The sequence below is a fragment of the Psittacula echo genome (assembly GCF_963264785.1).
Source record: "Psittacula echo genome assembly, chromosome: 6".
NCBI classification, from domain to species: domain Eukaryota; kingdom Metazoa; phylum Chordata; class Aves; order Psittaciformes; family Psittacidae; genus Psittacula; species Psittacula echo.
Genome location: NC_137743.1, coordinates 49351983 through 49373052, shown reverse-complemented (window position 1 = coordinate 49373052; position 21070 = coordinate 49351983). Strand labels below are relative to the sequence as shown.

The 21070-nt window shown below is 40.7% G+C and overlaps 1 protein-coding gene across 2 annotated transcripts in view; it reads left to right on the top strand.

Moving 5' to 3' along the window:
- Positions 1 to 21070, top strand: part of ARID5B (AT-rich interaction domain 5B) — a gene marked incomplete at its 5' end in the record, with an annotated part of 122972 nt that overhangs the window by 64980 nt on the left and 36922 nt on the right. For both annotated transcript variants that reach the window (XM_080620912.1, XM_080620911.1), the window contains one exon: positions 20194 to 20306. In XM_080620912.1, coding sequence (XP_080477038.1) covers positions 20194 to 20306 — 113 coding nt within the window. The remainder of the gene's footprint in view (positions 1 to 20193; positions 20307 to 21070) is intronic.

Below are 21070 nucleotides of genomic sequence, written 5' to 3'. Positions count from 1 at the left end.
GGCAGCGCTGAATGTTTAGGTCTATGCATGAATATCCGTTAAAACTGGACAGGCCCAAAGTAGCAAATACAATCTCCAACTTGCATGTCCGTCAGATTCAGAGATGAGACAAGTCGCACAGCCACAAGCAGTTGCAGGAGGTTGCCGTCAGTTGGGCTTTCTTAGTTTTAGAGCCTAAACCAAAACAATGTAACAATGGTTGAAATAAATTATAGCAAGTCAACAAACGCTCCTTAATAGCTAGGAAAAGCTTTGCTAGCTTGTGTTGTATTCCACCTGCGGCTAGAGAATGGGTGAAGTTCCCACTTCCTTTGGTAGAGGCTTTTGGACATGGATCTAAGTATCAGGCAAACTCCTTGCATGGGGCTTGGCTCCAGCCATTCTCTTGCATTGCCACCTGGTTCCCACATTCTCATTTTGCATTTTAGTTCTGGCATAACTTTTACATCACAGAAGGTTTTCTCACTCTTCTGAGTCAAGTCCTTTGTGCCTTTTTTTTTATATCAGAGAGGTTGAAATTAAATGCTTGGTCTAGGGTTGGAAGGACTGAACTTTATCATGCTGGATTGACATACTGCTGGGGACAGCTCTGCCACAGCAATGTTAGTATGGCCACGTCTGGTGCCTGTCCCTGTACCAGATGAGATTTGGTGCTGCTCCAGACTCCCTAGTGGTTGCTCCATCACAGCAGCTCAGGGCGCTCAGTGCTCAACATAGTGGAGCATGGGAGCACAGGACCCTGGGACCCATGGTTTAGTGAGACAAAAGAGTTTTGATCTGTAGAAGTATTTTCAGTTGGTTTCTTTTCATTAGACACATTAAAATTAAAGGGCCTGATAGTTGCCCATTAGTGTTGCTCAGAACGTTTTTGACTGCCTGCCCAATTTGAAGAAAATTATGAAATTCTGACATTTTCCTGTTGGATAAAAAAATCAGATTTGTGACCATCTCTACTTCAAAGGTAAAGGTTAAGAGCAAGATTATGATCTCCTTTCCACTCATGTAAATCCACAGGAGTCAATTACTTTGGATTGACAGTGATGTGATTTAAATCAGAATCTGGCATTAAAGCTTTTGGGGGTTTGCTCCTATACCCATTGACTTCAGTGCCACTTGACTGCCGACTCTTTGCTTTTGGTATGTGGTAGTGGTATTTGCATGTGGAAGCGCCTCAGGGGCCCCACATAAAACATTGGTTCACTAACTTTAGTGGAGTTTTTAGATTAGATGTTAAAATGTTGAAATCAAAATATGTAGGGGGTGGTTGGGAAGTAGCAGATGCACAATAGCAATTGGAATAATGTAATTTTTTAGGTTGCTAACTCATGACTTAGAGCTGAAAAAAATCCTTTATGTATCTTGGAAGTCAGAGACTTTTTCTGATTATAAAAGGCATTTATTTCTGGCCTTGATGGTTCATGAGATATCAAACTTAAAATACGCCATGATCCTATAGTCTGGTAGTGCTTTCTGGCACTGGGCAGTGACTAAATATAGCCAGTTTTGAACCGCTGTGATAAACCTGGAAATAACATTCAGCAGAAAATTCTCAGACAATTCCATAGACAAATGTGGAATATGAAATTACTTTTCTGGATTGCATCTTGTTCATACTGTATCTGTTTTTGTGCCCTGTCTCTCTCATCCCCATGTTTTCCAACATCTATCCTACAAATGTTTTGTGGTACAGATAAATCTTAACCAAAGCATCTCAATGGTTCATGTTGGTTCATGCTAAAGCAACAAATAACATAAAGGATTTTAAAATCCCAGTTATTTCACACATTCCTTTTGGCTTTGTAAACCATGCTGCTTTGTTTTTACAAAAAGGTGTATTGTAAAAAAAAATAAAAAAAAAAATTATAGCATGTGTTTCCAAAAATCAGTGATTCAAACGAGCATAGTCCTGGAACATGCAGATTCTTGCATTGTATTATGGGATTAGTGGTATTCATCTGTCATGCATAATGTGAAGGTGATATTCAGAGGAGGAAAAGAGCTTTTCTGAAAGGATTTTTTTTTTTTTAATTATATACTCGCATTTGGGGGGGGGTTTATTTGTTTGTTTTTTTTTTTTTTAAACTCATATATAGTTCTACTAGGCTATGTTTAATTTCAAGATGGTGTCTTTGCTAGAAAGATAATCAGATGTAATGTCTTCCACAACCTTTTCATATGCATGACTGCATAAAGCTTGTATAACAGTTTATTATTATAAAATTAGTATAGCATAGCATAGAGCAAACTGGGCCCTTGGCCAGAGGAACTAGACAATGAATAGTTATATAAGGTTTTGAAGCACATGTATTAGAACACAAGCGCCCTGTATTTTCTTCTCAATTGTCTGCTGTTTGTTAATGTTTCCCTTTCAACGTGATTGCATCTCAATTTAATAGCACTTGCCATTTCAGGGTTTACTGTGCCAGCGCTCGCATAGTTACATCCCCTCTGTGCTGCGAAGCCTGCATGTATATTAAAACTGAACTAGGCATGGTTAGCTAATGGGTACTTCAAGAGATATGCACTTATAGAATTAAGTGATGTATGTAATTGTTAATTTTGTGTTAACAAGTTTGAAAAATGTGTTTCACCAATAATTGTAAAGCTTTGTTCTGTGCAAAGTCTGACATTTTTATTCTTGTTGAGCAGTTTCCTACCTCTGCTCTGTGTTTTCATGGCAGGGTATTATTTTGCAATCAAGGTAAAAGCATTATTTATTAAAGTTCTAAAATATTATATTACTGGGAGTTTTAAGCTGCAGATCAATCTCCCGTTTCATCAAAGCATTTCATTGATTTTATTTTTTTTAGTTGGTCTTTGAATTTAAATTTAAGTTCCACATTATAGATTGCATATGATTCCAGAAGCAGGGGGATGTTTAATTGGAGACTTAATGCAGTTTTAAATGCAATGATGTACCTGTCACAGAACTGTGGGAAAGGCTTGCATTTGGCATATGCAGCTTTGGTACTGTCAGATCCCAGCCTGCTGCATTTTTGGCACAGGGAGTCCATTGACTTGGGCTGTGGGAAACCTACATTCAGCACTATCAGTCCTTGTGTCTTTTTTCTCCAAAGGAACTTTTGTTAGAGACTTCATGTCTTTGGGAGTCAAATAACTCTTCCACGCTTTCGGTGGTGCAGGACAGCCTTTCCACAGGGAGAGGGTGCTCGATAGCTTCTGGCTGCAGTAGCCCAGGTGTTGCCCAGTGGAAGAGTGACACTTGCACCTGCCTTCAGGGTTTTACTTGTTTTCTGTGTGTAATTCGAACAGCCCAGGAGTCCGGGTTCCCCTGTTCCCCATTGCTTCAGACCTCGTGTTCATCACTTCCTTGTGCCTGGCATTCACGTGTTGCCCCGCTTCATTGCATGGTCCCATCCCTGTCCTTTTTCCCACCCTGGTCCCTCTTTGTTATGCCAGAATAATGCCATTTCTCTTATGGCAGCCCTTGGTGGTTCATTCATGCCATTGCAGTTGTGGGACCAAAACCTACTTGTTACTTCCTCTTGTGGAGAATAAACTCATTCTTCCATCCCTAGTAGGCTAAAACTATGAGATTGCATAGAGCAAGCTCACACTTTTCTTCCAGCTAACAGAGACTTCATTGGCATGTTCTGTGTCATCTCATCTGTGAAGTCTGACCTTATGCAGACTTACTTGGTTGCCAGTCAGCAAAGGAAGGCAATTTAGAACAGGGGGACCACCACCGTCCCCCACTGAGTTCAGGAGCAGCTGTGGCTAGGATTTGACTTCCCAGCAGAGTAAGATTTTTCTCATTTGCCAATAAAGATAAAGAAAGGGCAGGGTGGGAGAAGCATAATAGGCTTAAAGCACAATAAAAATAGCAAAGGAAACAAACAGTTTGTGCCTAATTTGAAACCAGCTGATCTCCATGGTGATTGCAACAAATCTGTGCTATGTTTGACTGTTCAGTGAAGACAAAGGTTAGAAATAGGAGTTCATGCACCATGCTAGACCATTTGAATGAGCAGAGGAGAAGAGTTGGTACTTTCCTGATCATTGAGTGGCTGTGTGAAGGTGCCGAGGAGAATTCAGGAAATAACCTCGTTGAAACTCCAGAGGATTTGAGTGTCTTTCTTCCTCATGCATCTTCAGAAAAATCAGCCTTTATAAATTTCCTGGAATTTTTGTTTTCAGTGGTGCTGTTTTGTGTAAAGAAGAGTCTGTAGCACTGTGGCTTCAGACAAAAATAACATGGGAGAAGATAGTCAGAAACCAGGCAGTAAGCCTGAAACCTTAGATAAATAATAGGACTAACATACTTGCCACAGTAAATAATTGGACTATTAACTCCCCCAGAATTCTTGATTGACATTTTCTCAGAGTAACTCCTTATGTGAAATAGAAGCCTCAGATAAAATTTCAGCCTTAATTTACAGATACTTGAGGTGGAGAGAGGAGGGAGTGCGTTAATCCTTACCAAAGAGGAAATTCCTGTTCATGGTAGTCTGAAATACTGTCATGTGATGAGTCAGAAAGTTTTTGTTGTTCACATCTTCAGAGGTCAGGGCTAATGAGTTTTGGCATGCAGACTGGGCAGGTAGCATTTGCAAATCAACACGTCTCCTTTTGCTGAGGCCATAGACACAGAAGCCTTCCTGTTTGCAGTAGGTGTGTGTAAGTTTCTGGGGGTTTTAAATATTAATTCTAGAGGGCAGAAAATTATACTTTTGAAGTCCTTAGTCATAACGAAAAGATTTCCAGAAGCAGCTGATGAAGACATTCAGAGTGTATGCTGCACTACATCAAGATCTAGATATTCTTGAGTAAATACTGACCAATTTGACCTTTGCTTTTTCCTCCGTCAATATTTATCTCTTGGGACAATGAATCTTCATATTCACCTTAGTTGAAGTCCACTTAACAGTGTACTTGGAAATCCAGGAGTGGTGCTGATTTGCCTTTTATCTGTTTAATATTAGATATACAGAATGTTTGGCCACTCACGTCACTTTGTCAGATTTCCTGACCAAGCAGTGTCAGGGTCATGGCTAGTGAGGAGCCTTCTAGGAAAAACCTAGATCTGGCAGCAGGCAGAGTGAAGTGGAGCAATCCCTTTATTGGAAGTGAGGGTGAGGATTGCCATACAATATCAAAGCCCTTCCAGATGCTATCAGGAGAAAGGGACTGACTGGGATTAGTCAGTGAAATTCTTGCTGTGTATTTCATGAGGCAGAAAGAAAATGGTTTTGAGCTTTTTGAACCTCCCACAGTCTTCCAGCAGCCTAATCCCACATTACCCTAATCAGGTATTGTGTAGTACTAAGGAAAGGCACAGCCCAGGAGACCGATCTGCAGGCAAAGGGGACAGTGGGTTACCAGGGGTCCCATCCTTTCTTGAGATACAGGTGTGCACAGGTGAGCCCCAACACAGCTGGCTCAGTGACCAGTTACTTCCCTATTTGAAATGGCCTTTTACAGGTCAGTATTAAAGTTACTCCCCAGCCGCTGCTCCCCACTACTGGGCTTGTTATGTCCCCCTGGCTTGAGAGCTGGGCTTGGAAACCCTGCAAAAGCTTCCTGTGACTTTGAGAGCCAGGATTCAGTCACTAAGGGCATAGAGCAAATAGAGTAGCCCTGACCATGTATGCCCTGTCAAATAGAATGCTAATACCCCCCTTATTATTTCTGTAGCAATTTCAGTATTTTGGGGCCCTGGCTTAGGTGAAGCTGAGAGACAGCTTTCTCCTAGAAAGTGGAGATGCTGGGGCAGCTTACTTGCTTGGTTGCTCTGCATCTCCTCTTTACAGTGTCCTACAGCATTGCTGGGTGCTGCCAGCAAAAGCCTTCTGTCACCAACAGGGGCAACGCTTTGGCGTGGAAAGCACAATTCCTGTCTTGTGAGCTACACTGTGGGTGTGAGAACAACTGGAAAGTGCTATTCAGACTGTGGAGAAAGGCGGTGCCTGACAGATATCTGCTTATGCAGATCAAATAATTTGTCTTTTTAAAATGTTCATTTCACCTTTTCCCTGATGATATTTTCTGAATTGCCATATGCATTTCCTGTGATATTTCAGTCTTGTCAAATTAAGAAGAGAAAGCCTTATAATTAGCTTAGGATATATACCAAATAAAGTAATGTTTGTCATTTTTACTGTGTAATCAGTCAATAATATTACAGATGGCCTGCAAGTTTCAAAAAAAGGAAAAAAAAAGTCTAACTTGTTTTTGTAATCTTACAACTATCAAAGTTATTTGTTTGGGGAAAGAGCTTTGAGAAAGAAGGTAATTTTAAAATTGCACGATTACAGTAGAAAAAATCAGAGCAGGCAACCTCACGCGTTTCTGAAGAACACACTGTTTAATTTTATAGAAACAGGATTTTAAGAACGCTGACGGTACATAGGAAAGAGGTGAATACTTCTTATTGCAAAATCCTCATGGTTTGATGTATTCAAAATAGTAAGACTTAATCAGCCCTGGATTTCTCTTAAGAAAAGCAGGACATTTTGGGGAAAAAAAAAAAAAAGTAAAAAAGAAAGCCATCTGAAGCAGTAGTGATTTGTCAAAGCAGCATTCAAATAAAAGAAAGGTTTGGCATCCTTACTTAGGATAGGCTGGGAAATGCATTTATGTTTTCATGTACCTTTTTTTTTTTCCTGATGTGCCTGATTGACTTGTTTTAATACCAGTGTTATTTACATTTCAGGGATGGGCCTCTATTATGCAGGAAATTGTCCAAACCCCTACAGCTGTATTTTAAATTGAAATGAATTTTTTTTTTTTTTTTTATGAAGTGATTGTGCAGACTTAATTTAGTAATCTATTATTAAATTTATAGTTTCAGGCTGTATAAAGTCTTTATATAGAATGAAAATGGGCACATGCGAAGATCTAGGCTATATATACACCTGGTTTTGTATATTAAATCTTTTACATATGTTGGCCATTTTCAGAAACAAATAAACTGCTGCTTTTGAAAACTCAGCTTCTCTTCCATATTAGGGAATTTTGCAGACTCCCTATGTTCCTTAGCTTCAGTATAATGCTAAATCAGTTTGTACATTAGTCTATTTTTAGTTATGAATGAACTTTATGGAGTGCAGCGCACAGAATGATTTCAGAGATTCTAGCTCATAAAACCCATGTGTCATGTGCCGCAGTCACAGTGGTAAACATTATGCAAGGTCTGGGCTTACAGGGGCCCAAGCCCTGAAATTTCCAGGAGGGGAAAAGCATCCCCTCTCGCTCTTTTATACAAAACATTACTCATCTAGTAAAACTCATCACGTGAAATCAGGTTAAATTTTGTGACCTTGGCTTCAGCAAGCGACGGGCAGGCTGCCTGGCATGGCAGCCGGGTGACACTAGAGGGCAACTGAGAGTTTTCTTTAAACCAGCCAAGCTGGAGATGGTTTTAATATCAACTAAGTGTTTAAACTTGGTAAGGATTTATTTTCCTGTCCGCAGATTTCACATAAGTAACCTCTGAGTTTCCATTGACAGCAAGTAATAATCCAAGTGAACTTCTTCTGGGGGAAAATACAGTGGGAGCGGGTCCGAAGCCTGCTTTTGCCCAAATAAGGCTTTTTTTGCAGACCCCATGTGTTAGATAATGATCAACTGACAGTCGGTCATGAGTTAATAATGCTGGATGCTGAAATATGCATACCATGTGGTATACAGCAGTTCTGTGGGGAGAGACAAACACAGCTATAATTAGACATCTGAAACACAAGGAAGTGTGTAAATTGTTTAATAGTCTTTCCATTTAATTCACTCAGATAATTTCCTAAGAACCAGTATTGACTACGGAAGAATGTTGCACAACCAACTTCATACTTAGTTTAAACCCTGACCTGCTCAGATAAAATAATAGATACAAATCAGATTTATTTGGATTTTTCTGAGTGCTAGAGATTTACTGAGGCAGTAATGCAGAGATGGGCTCAGTTTGGTTTATGGTGGTGTTTAGGACGATTACACCAAGTTCACAGGCTTGCGCTTATTTAAACTGGACACGTGATCTTACCATCAGGACTTCAAAACCATCATTTTTCACGTGTTTTGGCAGTTATACAGATTCCTTTTCTTTTAGTACACAACCTGACAAAGTTACTGGAATTCCACTACTGTGTTTTACCAGTGAAAAAGTGCAGATCCCTCCCCTGCTTAGCAATACCAAGCAGCATCACCTCCGCACCCCAGCATTAAAGAGCTGTGTCAGATGTATGCAGGTCCCAGGGGTGGGAAGGCTTTGTCCCAAACTCTGTGCCAAAGCAGAGTTATTCCTGAACCTCTTTACAGCTATGTGCACTGCGATGGGATGCCTGTCCAGCCAGCTGCTGCTATGAAGTTGGTGATGACCCAGAGATGTGAATGGGAGCAGGGCTTAGGCTACACCAGCAGCTGCTCCTGTCTCCACCTAATGCATTGAGTAGTCCACATTGTGGTGGCAGCTGAATGTACGCATCAAGGGGGAAGCTCTTTAGTTTCTGTGTCACTTCATTAATATCTTCATGCAGGTTGATTATGCCTAACAAATTTTGATTACTTCGTAGTGCAATGATCAAGTACAAAGAAAAAAAAAACAAAATTATAATATTCTTACACTAAAAAAAATCTTTCTTATATAATCAGTTACAAATCAGAAATGCAAGAGATGTAAATAATGTATTTGCCGTTTTCACGTTGTGTACAAGTGGATGATCATTGCTTCGTACCTGCTGTTGTCATTCCTGAAATCAGGGTCTCAGGAAACCATGCATTTTATGCTTCTTGCATTAGTTTCTGCCTGTTTAGATTCATGCACAGCGTCCAGTCTTTACCAGTCAATTAGCCCCTCTTATCTGTATGTCTACATGTGTACAACTGGCTATGTATCTATTGTATTTCTGAGGTATGTAGGTCACGTCTCCATTGGGTACTGCTGACTCTGCTAGATAGCAATTTCACAAATACTGGCTTTTACTGGAGAGAAAAAGAAACATTGCTAGGAAAGCTGCCTTAAGATTTGTCTTTTAGTTTCTAAAGCCCTCTAATGGGAAGTCTACCTTGGGTGTTCTGCTGAGTGTTGATGAGATAGGCTGACTTGCATGGGTTTGCTGAGCATTTTCACTTCTCACTGCCGTGTTTGCGCTGCTTTTCTCTTGGCTATTACATAATCTGTTTATGCCTGCTCAGTCTTTCCTCTGTTTTTTTCTTTTCTTCCTTTTTTCTTTTTTTTTTTTTTTTTTTTTGTTTAGCCCAAGCTACTCTGAGAAGTCAGATGTGCACTTTTTGAGTATTGCTGTGACTCTCCTAAAGAAACTGGAGCCCCTGTCCACTGGGTGCAGCTTCCCATGAGGTGACCTTTGGGGGCAGGGGGCTTCAAGACTGGAGATTGACTGCAGATTTCTGAGGGCAGGGGAAACTTGATGAACCCATGTCTGATTCTCTGATGCTGCCCAAGCATGTGGTGTTTCATGATGAAATACGACGATTTCTTTGTTCAGTGCTTGAATGCTTCTTTCCCACTAGTGACAGAGCCAGTCATGCCGGCTTGGTTGTTTCCAATGCTTAACACAGGCTCAGCCTCAAAGATGTAAATAGCTCCAGTGAGGTCATCAGAGGTCTTTGCATGCTCCAGGTCTTTACAAGTTAGGCGTGCGCTTTGCTGAATCAAGGCTACAGCTCTTCATGTTCCTTGTCCTGCATAGCACAGTACTTTACGGTGTTTGATCCTATACTCATGCAGTTTTGCACCAGAAGAACCACTGAGTCATTTAATCTGGTATGAACCCCAAGTAGTGGCTCATCGGCCAAAATTACCGGCAAATGCTTTCATCCAGTTCACCACCTTTTTTCTGCAGAAGAAGGGAAACAGCTGTTTGAGCAAGGACCACAGCCAGACAGCTGGACGCCTCCTCTGTGCAGCCAGCCAGGCTGCTGCAGCCGCCCGCAGTGACAAGGCTGTCCAGCAGCAGCCTGGACCTGGCTCTCACTGTGACTGAGGCGGGATGTCCAGCTTCAGTGTGATACCTTGACAAAGACCCTCAAATGCATTTCTGGCATGCATTTCTTCCTGCACTGTGCACACCAGCTTGTGTCTGGCTCAGGCTTTTCCTGAAAGCTGGTCATATGCATGCCTGCGTATATTGGCATACACTGCAGTGTCTAGGCATGCCTGGTTATGCCTCCTCGCTTCTGAGTACCAGCTTTTTCTTACCTTTGAGGCACTCAGATTACCTGGTGAAATCACTTCTCAGTCATTTTTGCTTACACTGGGCACAGCTTGAGTTATTCAGACTTCCTCCTTGAAGGCAGAACTCCCTTTGGCCACAGCATCTTCCTATGAGGTGTAAGTTGAATTTCCAGTGTGGGGTGGCCTGTAAAGTGTCACCCTTGGCTTGGTGAGTGGGACCTGTAGTCCTTGCTCACAGATTTCATGCTGGAGCTGTACTGAAGAGCATTGTGTTTGCGTGGTCCATTTTTCCTTCCGATTACTCATTTGTATGACTCAGTGTTAGCATTGTGCCAGTCCTTTTGTCATTGTGACTGTTACTGTCAGGGACCTTATATTTATTTCACTGACAAAAACACTGAATACTAGCAAGACTAAGAGCAGCCCCTGTAGAATCCCACCAGAAATATTTTCATTTGATAGAAATTCCTCACTGATGCCTGCTTTTAGCTCTGTCATTTAGCCAGTTCTTAATCCATTTAATATATGCTTGAATAAAATTATGTAGTGCTCTTTTTTAATCAAGGTGTTATCTAGTATTAAATCAGCTGGCTTACTGAAATGCAGGTAAGTTCCATGCATGCGATTAGCTTCTCTAACCAAGCTTATAGTTCCAAAGTATAAAATAAGGTGCTTTGGTTTTCTTTTCTGTTGTTTTAAGATCTGGTTTCTGTAAAACTAAGTCAATTGACTGGCTTTAATTATATTCTTTTGCAAGCGTATCATCTGGCTTTTTTGCAAATGTGGAACAAATATTTACCAAACACCTCTGCCTCTTCTTGAATCATTAATAATAATCCTGTCATCTGCAGCCAGAAATAGGCCTACACTGGATTTTTATTACTATTATTATTGTTTTAATTTGCTGTAAGGTCTGCTTGAATGTCATTTATTTGTCAGCCATACATTTTTCTCTGAAGTCTTCAGCTTCCCTTTTCAATTTGCCACACTTCATAATTTCTAACACATGTATAGATTTTGGGGGAAAAAAAAAAAACAAACTTTTTCAATTTTTTTTTAAACCAAAATTAGTCAGCAGGACATAAAGAAGCCAAAGATCAAGCAAAAAACTTGCAACCATGCTGAAATGAAGAAAACAAGACTCCAAGCCTCATCCTGAATCTTGTCCCCATCTTCCCTGGAAATTAAAAACATTCAATTTTGGCATAATTGGCCAAACTGATATTTGTAATGCCTCAAACTTTTCTGTTAAAAGCAATGCTAGTCTGAACTGTAATCCATGAAAAATACTACCTTTTTGTTTTTTTCCAGAGATTGTCTAGTCAGGAGGGGGGTCAAAACAACAGTCTGCAGCAAGTCATGTGTCTCCACATTAATCCACACAAGGAAGTGTCTGTTTCACTTATTTCCAAATGAGGAATGTTTTCTTTAGAGAGGTAGCAAATTGATTTTCCCCACATGGAGCATGGGATATCTCATTTCCAAAACAAAACTTTAAGAAATGGCTTCACAACTCCGCTCTTTCTCAGCGTGGGTTAGAAAGCAGTGTAGGTCCTTAGTGTTCCCTGCAAGGCTGATCGCTGCAGTGTTTCCAGGTCAGGTCTGGCATGTTCAGTTCTAAAGAAAGGAATAAACAACAGTTTGCACTTTTAAAAAAAATCTAGTGAAAATAATATTAATACTCAAATTATGTGCAGTTTGAGTAAGCAAGAGATGTGTGTTTGTAGATAGCCTGTGGGACCTCCAGAGCTCAATGAGAGCTTCAGTTCTTGATAGGTGCTCATCGCTGTCTTCCACAGGTGTACTTAGGATCCTGTAGAGAGTTTCCCAAAATCAGCTGACACTGTTGTTCCTAAACAAAGGTCTGGGGGGGGGTTTTAGTGTAGTCTGATCTTTTGCTTTATTTTCCTGTTACTTCAATTTCTGATCCTTTGATATAATACTAGGTTGGTTGCAGCTTGCTTCTCTCCACCAGCTCTGCTAAGTGTGCCTGCGTGATAAATGCTCCAGGCCCTCTTTCTCGGACCCTGTTTCCAGGAGGCAGAAGCTTTTAAATAAACTTTGAGGGGTGCAAGGGAAATAAATGAAATGTAAGATCCTGAACTCAGGATGCAGAAAAGATAATGGTGTAGGAGAGAAAACAAAGAGATGGAAGCGATGAGAAAATCAAGGAAGCAGCTGGGACTCCAGAGCAGTATGCGAGATTAACTAACCTTTGAACGTTTTTTGAGACGGTGCTTAAACATAGCAATATGCTTTGCTTAACTTTCAGATATTACAGAATGCCAGAAGCCCCCTAGAGGGGTAAGTGTTAAAACCATTAAAACTGTTAACGTTCTATTCATTACATTTTAAAAGGTGCAACATGTAAGCATGTTTTTCAGCCAAGAGCTGACTTTTGCTAGGCTGCTTTAAGGGTGTCCTCAGCAACCAGGTATTTGCCACCTGCTAGCAGGCATGGTCACTTCATGGATTTTCTGGAGATCAGGGACCATTCTTCTCACCTTGACACTGATTGTCAGGCACCTCCATATGCCACCTCCAGCTTCTGTTTGGTACCTGAATCATTAATAACTCTGTGATCTGACACATCCTGCCATTTCCACCTGCCTAAGAGGGAAAGTATCCTAGTTTGCTGAGTAGCTACAGATACTGGTTTTGGAGCTTAGGGCCAAGCATTCTGCTGTCACAGCTTTTGTGCATGTGTGTAAAAACCGGAAGGCATATGAAGGACTGGCACAGTGCAAAAGGATTCTATGAGGAGATGTTCTGCGAGGTGTCCTACAGGGAGGAGACAGTGTTGATGTATTTAGCAGGTGTGCTGCAGTTTCCCTCTCGCGAGCACACTTCTCTTCTGAATCCATCACCACAGTACATCCCTGTTTATTAACTTCCTGCAGCTTGCCAGTGCTCCACCTTTGTGGTTACCTCCCTCTGGTGCACTTGCACCTGACTGTGTAAGCCCACCCTAAATGTAGACCCACATCTTCCACTGGCCCTTCTTTGCTGATGGCCCTGGACATTTTCACAAGCTTGGTTGGGATTTTTTGTGTTCTCATACTCTTGCAGTTGGCAAAAATGCTGTTGTTCCTTCCTTTTTCCTTCATCTCTCCACAGGGCAGAAACATGGTCACAAAAACAACAGGAAGCCAAAATCTGATTGACTGTGTAAGTTGTAAGTGCATTAGCAATGCTGAGCAGCTATCTGGGTACATTCCTCAGTGAAATATGACAATAGCTGTCATTTTCTTTTCCTCTTTACCTTTTTCGTCTCACTTTCTACATGTTTCTGAGAAACTGGAGCACCAGCAAGCCAGGACCAGAAGTCATATCAGGAAATAGTTACACAGATCAGAGAGGCCTGGAAAAGGCAAGAAATTTGATCATGGGCATAGCAGTTGCTTAGATGTTGTCTAGAGTAAGTAATATGGAGTGAACAAGAAAAAGGTACATATTTGAGTCATGAGTACAGTACTGTTTTCTTACATGGTTTGTTGAGCAGCCACCAAGGTCCAAGGTTATTTTGGACTCAGCATGAGTAAGTGATCCAGGTACGACAAATGAAGTAATGCATTCCAGGCTCATTAAAATCGCTTGGCTACAGCACTAATTTTGACAAAGTGCCAACATAGCTTGACCTCAGCTGTGTGAAGGCCACTATTTTTTTAACACCCTCCCTATAACAACACATCTTTTACATCAGCCTAAATATGTGCATCTAGAGAACAGTGTTACGGGGTCGGTTGAACTCACTGGACTTCCGGTGATAATCAGAGTCCTAAAAAAAAATAATTCTACTGTAACTAACCTGCCAAAGTGAGGTACCCCAAAACCACAGCCATTGTCTCTTAACTTATTTGTGCACCTAGTGGTGGCAGTACATTGAATTCTTGGCATGGACATAGCTCAAGTGAGTCTGACTTGATCACAGGGAGATAGTAAGTCCAGCAATCACTTCCCCTTCCTGGGAATACAGTTAAAGAAGGTGGCTGGTTGAGGTGCTGTCTTCTTGTGGCAGCCTACACTTTTCAGTCATATGTAGTGTTCAATCATGGCTGACCTCGGCAACTCCCATTCTTTGGTACATCTCTTTCCCCTGCATAGAACTTACATCATTGGGTTTAACTCAGAGCTGGGAGTTGTACTGGGCGGTGAGGCTTGGAAATGCTCCTGTTTCCCATGTCCTGATGAGCAGACAACTTCCCTGAAAGCAGAGCAGCTGAGGGTGGTGAAAGTTGAGCAGCATTAGAGCAGTGGCCTTTAGAATTTTCTGAATAGCTGTCTCCTTCCTCACCTTCTGTCCCTTTCCCGATCACTGCAATATTCTGATGCTTGCACAGGCTGATGAGAGTGCTGGAGGGGAAGATGTAATTTTTGAGCAATGGTACTGTTTCATGGTTTCATGAACAGCGAAGACCTCTAGCTTCAAGAAAACATCTAGCTGGTCTGAGCAGTATTAACTTTGAGCTCCTCTCTTTTCTGTGTGGCTCTCTTGCTTTGTGGGTCAGAACCTGATACTCAGCTTATCTCCAAGACCTGGTCTGTAATTATCTGCTGCAAGTGCCTTTGGATTCTCCTTGTTCAATTGTGGTGGTCTGTAGGCAACTTACAAGAACAGGCTTTGGGCTTCGGGATCACCCTTCTTCATAGGGCACATTTTAGTCAGCAGAAATTTGCCAGTCTAAATCTAGAGGCTCTAGGCTGCACGTAACACAGGGTTTGCATTTAACCTCTCAGGTGTGACGGTTTGTAGTCACATGTAGGATATTGCTGGTGTTTTGGCACTTGAGAGCTTAGCCACAATTGGGAGAGGAGGGTGCAAGATACAAGTTTCCATTTAGGAAGAAGAGCGATTAAACCTGAATTTCAGATTTTTGAGGTTAGTTACGTTACATCAGTGACTAAATGCTTTTGGTTTTGTTAAAGGCAGGTGTGCACGTGAGGATTTGCACAGAAGAGGTGTCAGTGGCAGCTTCTGCACTTCACCTTCCCTTTCACTCCCTACTCATGAAGACAATGGCTGAGTGCTCCTCCTTTTGCTGTCCTGCAGGCCAGCAAAAGTTGCTTCCCCTACCTAAACAGAAAAAGTTGAGGGCAGTACTCCTCTCCCTTTCACCCCAGGGACACATGCAGGGGAGGGAACAGCTGGGCAGAAGGATTATGGCTGCCTTCTCCTGCACCCTACTGACATCACACACTGGAGACTGGCAGAGCATGGGTGGCTGGCTGTGGCCTCTCCCACTATGTGGCACAGGAGGAGCGGACTGGGGGCACATCTCCCACCTCTCCCCTCTCTGGCTTCCCATCTTCTCTCACTTCACTGGCATGGGCACAAGCTGTTCCCGTTTTTTAGCTCCCCAGTTTACTTGTGTCCCACTCGGTCATGAATTAATATTTCATGGTCTTCCGAGAAATACTGATCCCTCATGTTGAATGACAAGCATCAATCTCTGTGTGATTTTCAATGAGTACCCATTTCCAGACAACACGTAGGGCCTCTTTCAGACATGGAGGGGAAGAAAACATTCTTGTCTCTGGGCAGATTCCTATAAATAATTTTCTTTTCCTTGAGAATTTACGACTAAGATGGCAATAAGATATATTCCACAATGGGAAGAGTTGTTAAGATACAGTTGTCGTCACGGCTTGTGTAACTGTTGATATTCATGACATACTCATTTAACATGCTTTCCCTAATAGGAGGCACAACACTTTTACCACCAAGTAGTAGTCAGCTGAACAACGAAGTCCACACCACATGCATATTAGTTAATAATCACACCTTTTGATCTTTATGGTTACAAATGCTTGTGCTTGAATTAGGTCTTTGTTCATCTTGGATTCTTGCTTGATTCCTTGTGAAACCCCACGCATCCTGAGGAAACAGCCTCAGCATCCTCTGCCATGCTGGGCAGCATTGCAAGCAGTGGTGGTTGCATGGCAGAGACAGCCAGGCTGGTGGGCTCTGAGGGACAGGTTGATTTAAATGATGCCAGCTGCATCTGCTGCTCAGGGAAACAAAGAATCAACACTGATGTAGAACTGACATCCAAGGAGTGCTGAAATTGTCCCTTTGAACTTAAAGGTAGCAGGCACAACAGTGATGTATATGAGAAAGATAACCAGCCCAAGATGGAAAGCATGCCCTTGTGCTCCTCCAGCTTTCCAAACAGGAGTTTTAGCTTGTGCTGTGAACATTTTGCAGCAGGCTGTGTTTTACTTGGTCATACGTGAAATGTTTGCCAGATTAGCAGGTAAAGTAGCTTTCCCTGCTGGGCTCTATAGCTATTGCACCTACAGATTTTGCAGAGAAGATAATTTTTTGTGTGTTGTTGCCATTTTCCAAATGAACTTGCCCTTTGTGATGACTAGCAAACTTGGGATGAGCTGTAGTCTCAAGAAGAGGCTCCTTGAGTCAGCAAGGCATAGGCTTCTGTGGACTTCAAGTGGATGAGCATTTTTTTGCTTCTGGAAGTCTGAACTTGGAGATTTAGGCCATTTGTATTGTACCAGGTGTATGTCTCTGTTAACAGCCCTTCCTTGCCTGCCTGCCTTGAGCAGCAGCAGCTCTGCTCTCCCAAGGCATTGTCACCTGCTGATTGCAGGCAGGGGGGGTGTTCTGGTTTGCATTCCAAACCTCAAGCATGCAGAGCACCTATGCTGTGCTAATACCAGTCCTTTGAACCACACCAAAGTAGGGGCAAAAAAAGTTCCCAGCAACCAGTCAAGCAACCAAATGTCCCAGTGGTCATTTTAGTAGCTGATTTTCCTCCTCTTTCAGATACGTCAGGAAGCAAATAGAAAGAAAGGAAGGGGAAAAAGCCACACAAATTGGCAAAAGCAAACATCTTGTCAAATGCACAGGAAAGAAAGTATTTAAACTGGTACTCTAATAAACTGGTATCTCTAATACTCCTGTTTCAGACATTTAGACTAAAGAGGTGGCAAATGAATGTGAACTTTTTCCTGTATGTATTTGTTCCATTTTGAATTTAATTTGCTTTGCTTATGTTCACACCTTCTGGGAATGTACAAGTTATCAGGTCTCACTGCCACAAATGCTTTCAGAAAATGAATTTGAAAGCCATATGCACAAACATGTGAAGAAATTAAATTGTTTCACATATTCTCAGGTAGTCATGCCAGAAGTTCTTCTCTACCAGAAAGCAGAAGAAAACATGTGGTATTCGCTTAGCTGTCCAGTACATACTGAACATCTGGTATCATCAGGAAAACAGTCTGGGACTAAGCCACAACATGTTTAAATTGCTTTAAAATACTTATGAATAACGAATTCAAGAAATCTACAGTGCGCTCATGAGTATGTCATAAATGAAACAAAACCTGAAAAAAATTAAAACAAGTATGTGACTTGTAAATTATTTCTTCTGTCCTAGTCATATTTCCTAGCTCAAGAGAACGAAATGGATATAGCTGAAATACAAATAATCTTCGAATAATGCATTTATTCATAATGATTTAGGAAGCAGATATTAATGGCTTTGTTTCAAGTGTGACTGGAACTATTTCAAATGTTTTGTTTTCTTCAGATGTTTTACGGAATAGATACTAGAGAGAAGGACCTTCTCTTCTGGTATTAATTCCTGCTGCTACTTTCTTGTTAATTATGTGTCTGATCTGGAATGGCTTAAAGTGATTTACCATTGGATGTGTAGGATGGTCTTCATGTGTGCTGCAGGCAGACCTTCCTGCTGCAGCTCCTGAGCCATGGGGAGAATACAAATACCCTATTTCATAGTGGGTTTGTGCCAGTTCTGCCATGGAACCCTCCAATTCAAACAGTGTTTATATGCAAGCTCAGTATACCTGGAATTTAGAAACAAATGCCTTCTTGCTTTTAAAGCTTTTAGCAAAATACTAGAAGTGCTTTATAGTATGATACAAAGTACAGAGTACAGTGCCAAAACTCAGGATAGCAAGTATGTTTGGAAAACATTAAGCCTTGAACTAGTTTATTTATTAAGAAGAAAGAAAAAGTAATTCACATGCAAGTATACTCGATCCTAGCTGGACCACATCCCCCTCCAGCCGCTGATTGGACTGGGCTGGGGGATCCGTTCATTTGAAGGTTAACGTTTTAACGTGTGTGCCAGAGTGTAGTAAAATGAGGGAACATTGCTGTTTTCTTATTTTTAAAGAAGGTGTGACTGCTGGGGCTAACCATGGTTTGGGATCTGTCCATCCCTTCCAGGTCATGTGCAAAACAAAGTAGGCATCAGAAAGACATCAAAGACAGAGGGATGAGCCGGGTTTATAAATACAGGAGGGCGGCGTGGCTGGGGCTGGCAGTCTGGCAGCCGGCACTGGAGTCCTCGGAGTTCATCCCACGCTCCCGCCGAGTCGCTCATCTCTGTTTATATGAGTAATGGAACGGCTGGGGGAGGGGATTTGTAAGCACAGAGCAAATACTCTTAGTGTTCATTTTGTGTAAGGCTGACATCCACACCAAGTCAAGACTTCCAGCAACGTGGTATGCAGTCACATGCTATAGCATTCATGAGTACAGATATAAATCAGGCAGATGTTTGTCGACTGGAATGGGTAATAATTTCTTTCTCTCTTTGTTTGATTTTGCATGTTAGCCTCAGATGACAATTTCAGAATTGCTTTCTGCCGTACTTTTCAATAAGCAGAATGTGCTTCACTGGGGATAGATGGAGATATTTCTGTAGGGAGATAAACATATTTTTATATAGACACAATTATGGACTTACACACATATGCACATGCATATATATATATATTTAATTTTTTTACCGTGTGCCAGTGCTGGGGGAAGAAAAAGGACATCTCTTCTGGTTTTAAACCCATGGCTTTTCCTCTGAACAGACCGAATATGACACTGTTACTCAAACTATAAGATCAAATTAGCACCCTTTATTGTGTTTGTAAACTAATTAAAATGTAAAATGTCGTGAAACCACTGACTTACCGTGTGACAAATGTAAGATTAGAAACAATTAGAAGGCACTCAAGAGGTTTGTGGTGTTTAGATTTCTGACATTGTTCTAATCATCCCGTTAAGTAATGAAAACAATGGTTACCTAGAAATTAAAGGTTTAACGGAAATTATGTTCTTCGGTACAGTCATTAGTTAATGATTGTTTATCATTTTAAATGTTGCTATAGTAGGCTGAGGCTGATTTTTAAATCTGAAAGCAGGCAGGACACGTAATAATGAGCAAACATCTGCTTCATCTATTATTTCTGCATGTGAACATAATTTATATTGTAATATCACTATTGAAGGATGAGTCTGATATTTTTGATGATGATCCATATCCCATTCTATGTATGGCTCAGAGCTGTTAGGATTTAGTCACTGTGTTATTTCAGAACTGTTTTATCTTAAGAATTGGAGAAAGCTGAAAGTGATTCATGTTAATTTATATGTGTGGTATGTAACCCTTATGAAACAATCAATCACTTATTTCAGTACTTGTCAACTTCCAGAACTGTTGTTAAGGGGCTTTTTTTGATCCATTTCAGGACTCAAGGGTAATTTTTAAATTTTTTTTTTATTTTTTTTTTAGAACTTTGACAAGAATGACAGGATATATAAACATTTCTTGGAGCTGTAAGGAATTTCAACATTTCAGAATATTTCCAAAACCAGATGTTTCCTGAAGTTGGAAATTTTAGTTAGTACTATTATTTGAAGATTAGGAATAATAAAAGCAGCAGGCTGATTAATGCAAAGTTACCTATTAATATTCTGGGTTATTCTTTTTTGTACCATGGAGAAACATTTGTGCTTTTCCTCTGATTCCTTCGGAGACCAGTGTTTGACTTTATATTAATTAGCTGTGTGAGAGTAGAATAGATTAGCCTTGAGGTATATTCTATAGAAACATACAGTGTGTCAAGATGTAACTCATGGAGGATGGGAATCTTGTAATAAGCATTTACTGTAGACAGATGTGTACATTTCTGTGATGATTGTAGTGGAATTATTTATTATGCTTTCAGCTGTTTAAAATCTAGTATAAGACAATGTGCTCAAATTGTTCTCCATTAATTTTCAGCACCAAATCTTAAAGGCAGACCACGCAAAAAGAAGCCTTGCCCACAGAGAAGAGATTCATTAAATGGCATTAAGGATTCCAACAATAATTCTGAAAGCAAAGCTGTTGCCAAGGTAAATCACTTAATAATACTCTTTTCAGCACACTCTTCTTTTTTAGGTACAGCCCTGCCTTTGTTTCCCAGCATGCTGTTTCAAATTTAGAATGTAACTTATTTTCTTCGGGGGGTAAATGTAATTTTTTTTCAATAGTTTTATTCTTTACTTTAAATCATGTCTGTGTTCAAAGTTACCAGCAACTATAATCACCTAACAACCTACTACTATCAGCTTGTTGGTAACTGGTAGTGCTTTAAGCTTTCTTGGCATCTAGTGTTAGTTTTCACATTCTGTGACACACAAGCATAGTTTGTGACAGTATCTTTGAATTAAAAATAAACCTGGGAGCAGCTCACGCTCTTACAATGTACTTCTAAATATAAGTTTGACGATAAACAGGCTGTGAAACAAGAGACACTTCAGTAATGGTTTCTAAGAAGCACGCACAAACGACATTACCCTGATGTTACAATCTCAACCTTTTTAAATTAGATTAGAAAAAAAAAAGATAAAGAAGTTCAGTACAAAAACTTAAAAAAAAATTGGGGCCATTTCTTTAATACTTAGTGAGCTGTGTGTTCCAGGGTTTGTTGAATAGTGCATGCTTTTACAGAGTCTTCTGTATGTGCTGCAGTGCTTAGCCCATGTTGAAAGTAAAAATTGGATCATTGATTTGTATTTATAGGCTTAATCATTCAGATATTTATGGGTTTGTATCTTTTCCTTAAAATATTTAAAAATGGAATTTCTGTAGTGTAATTTACATCTTATTTTCTATG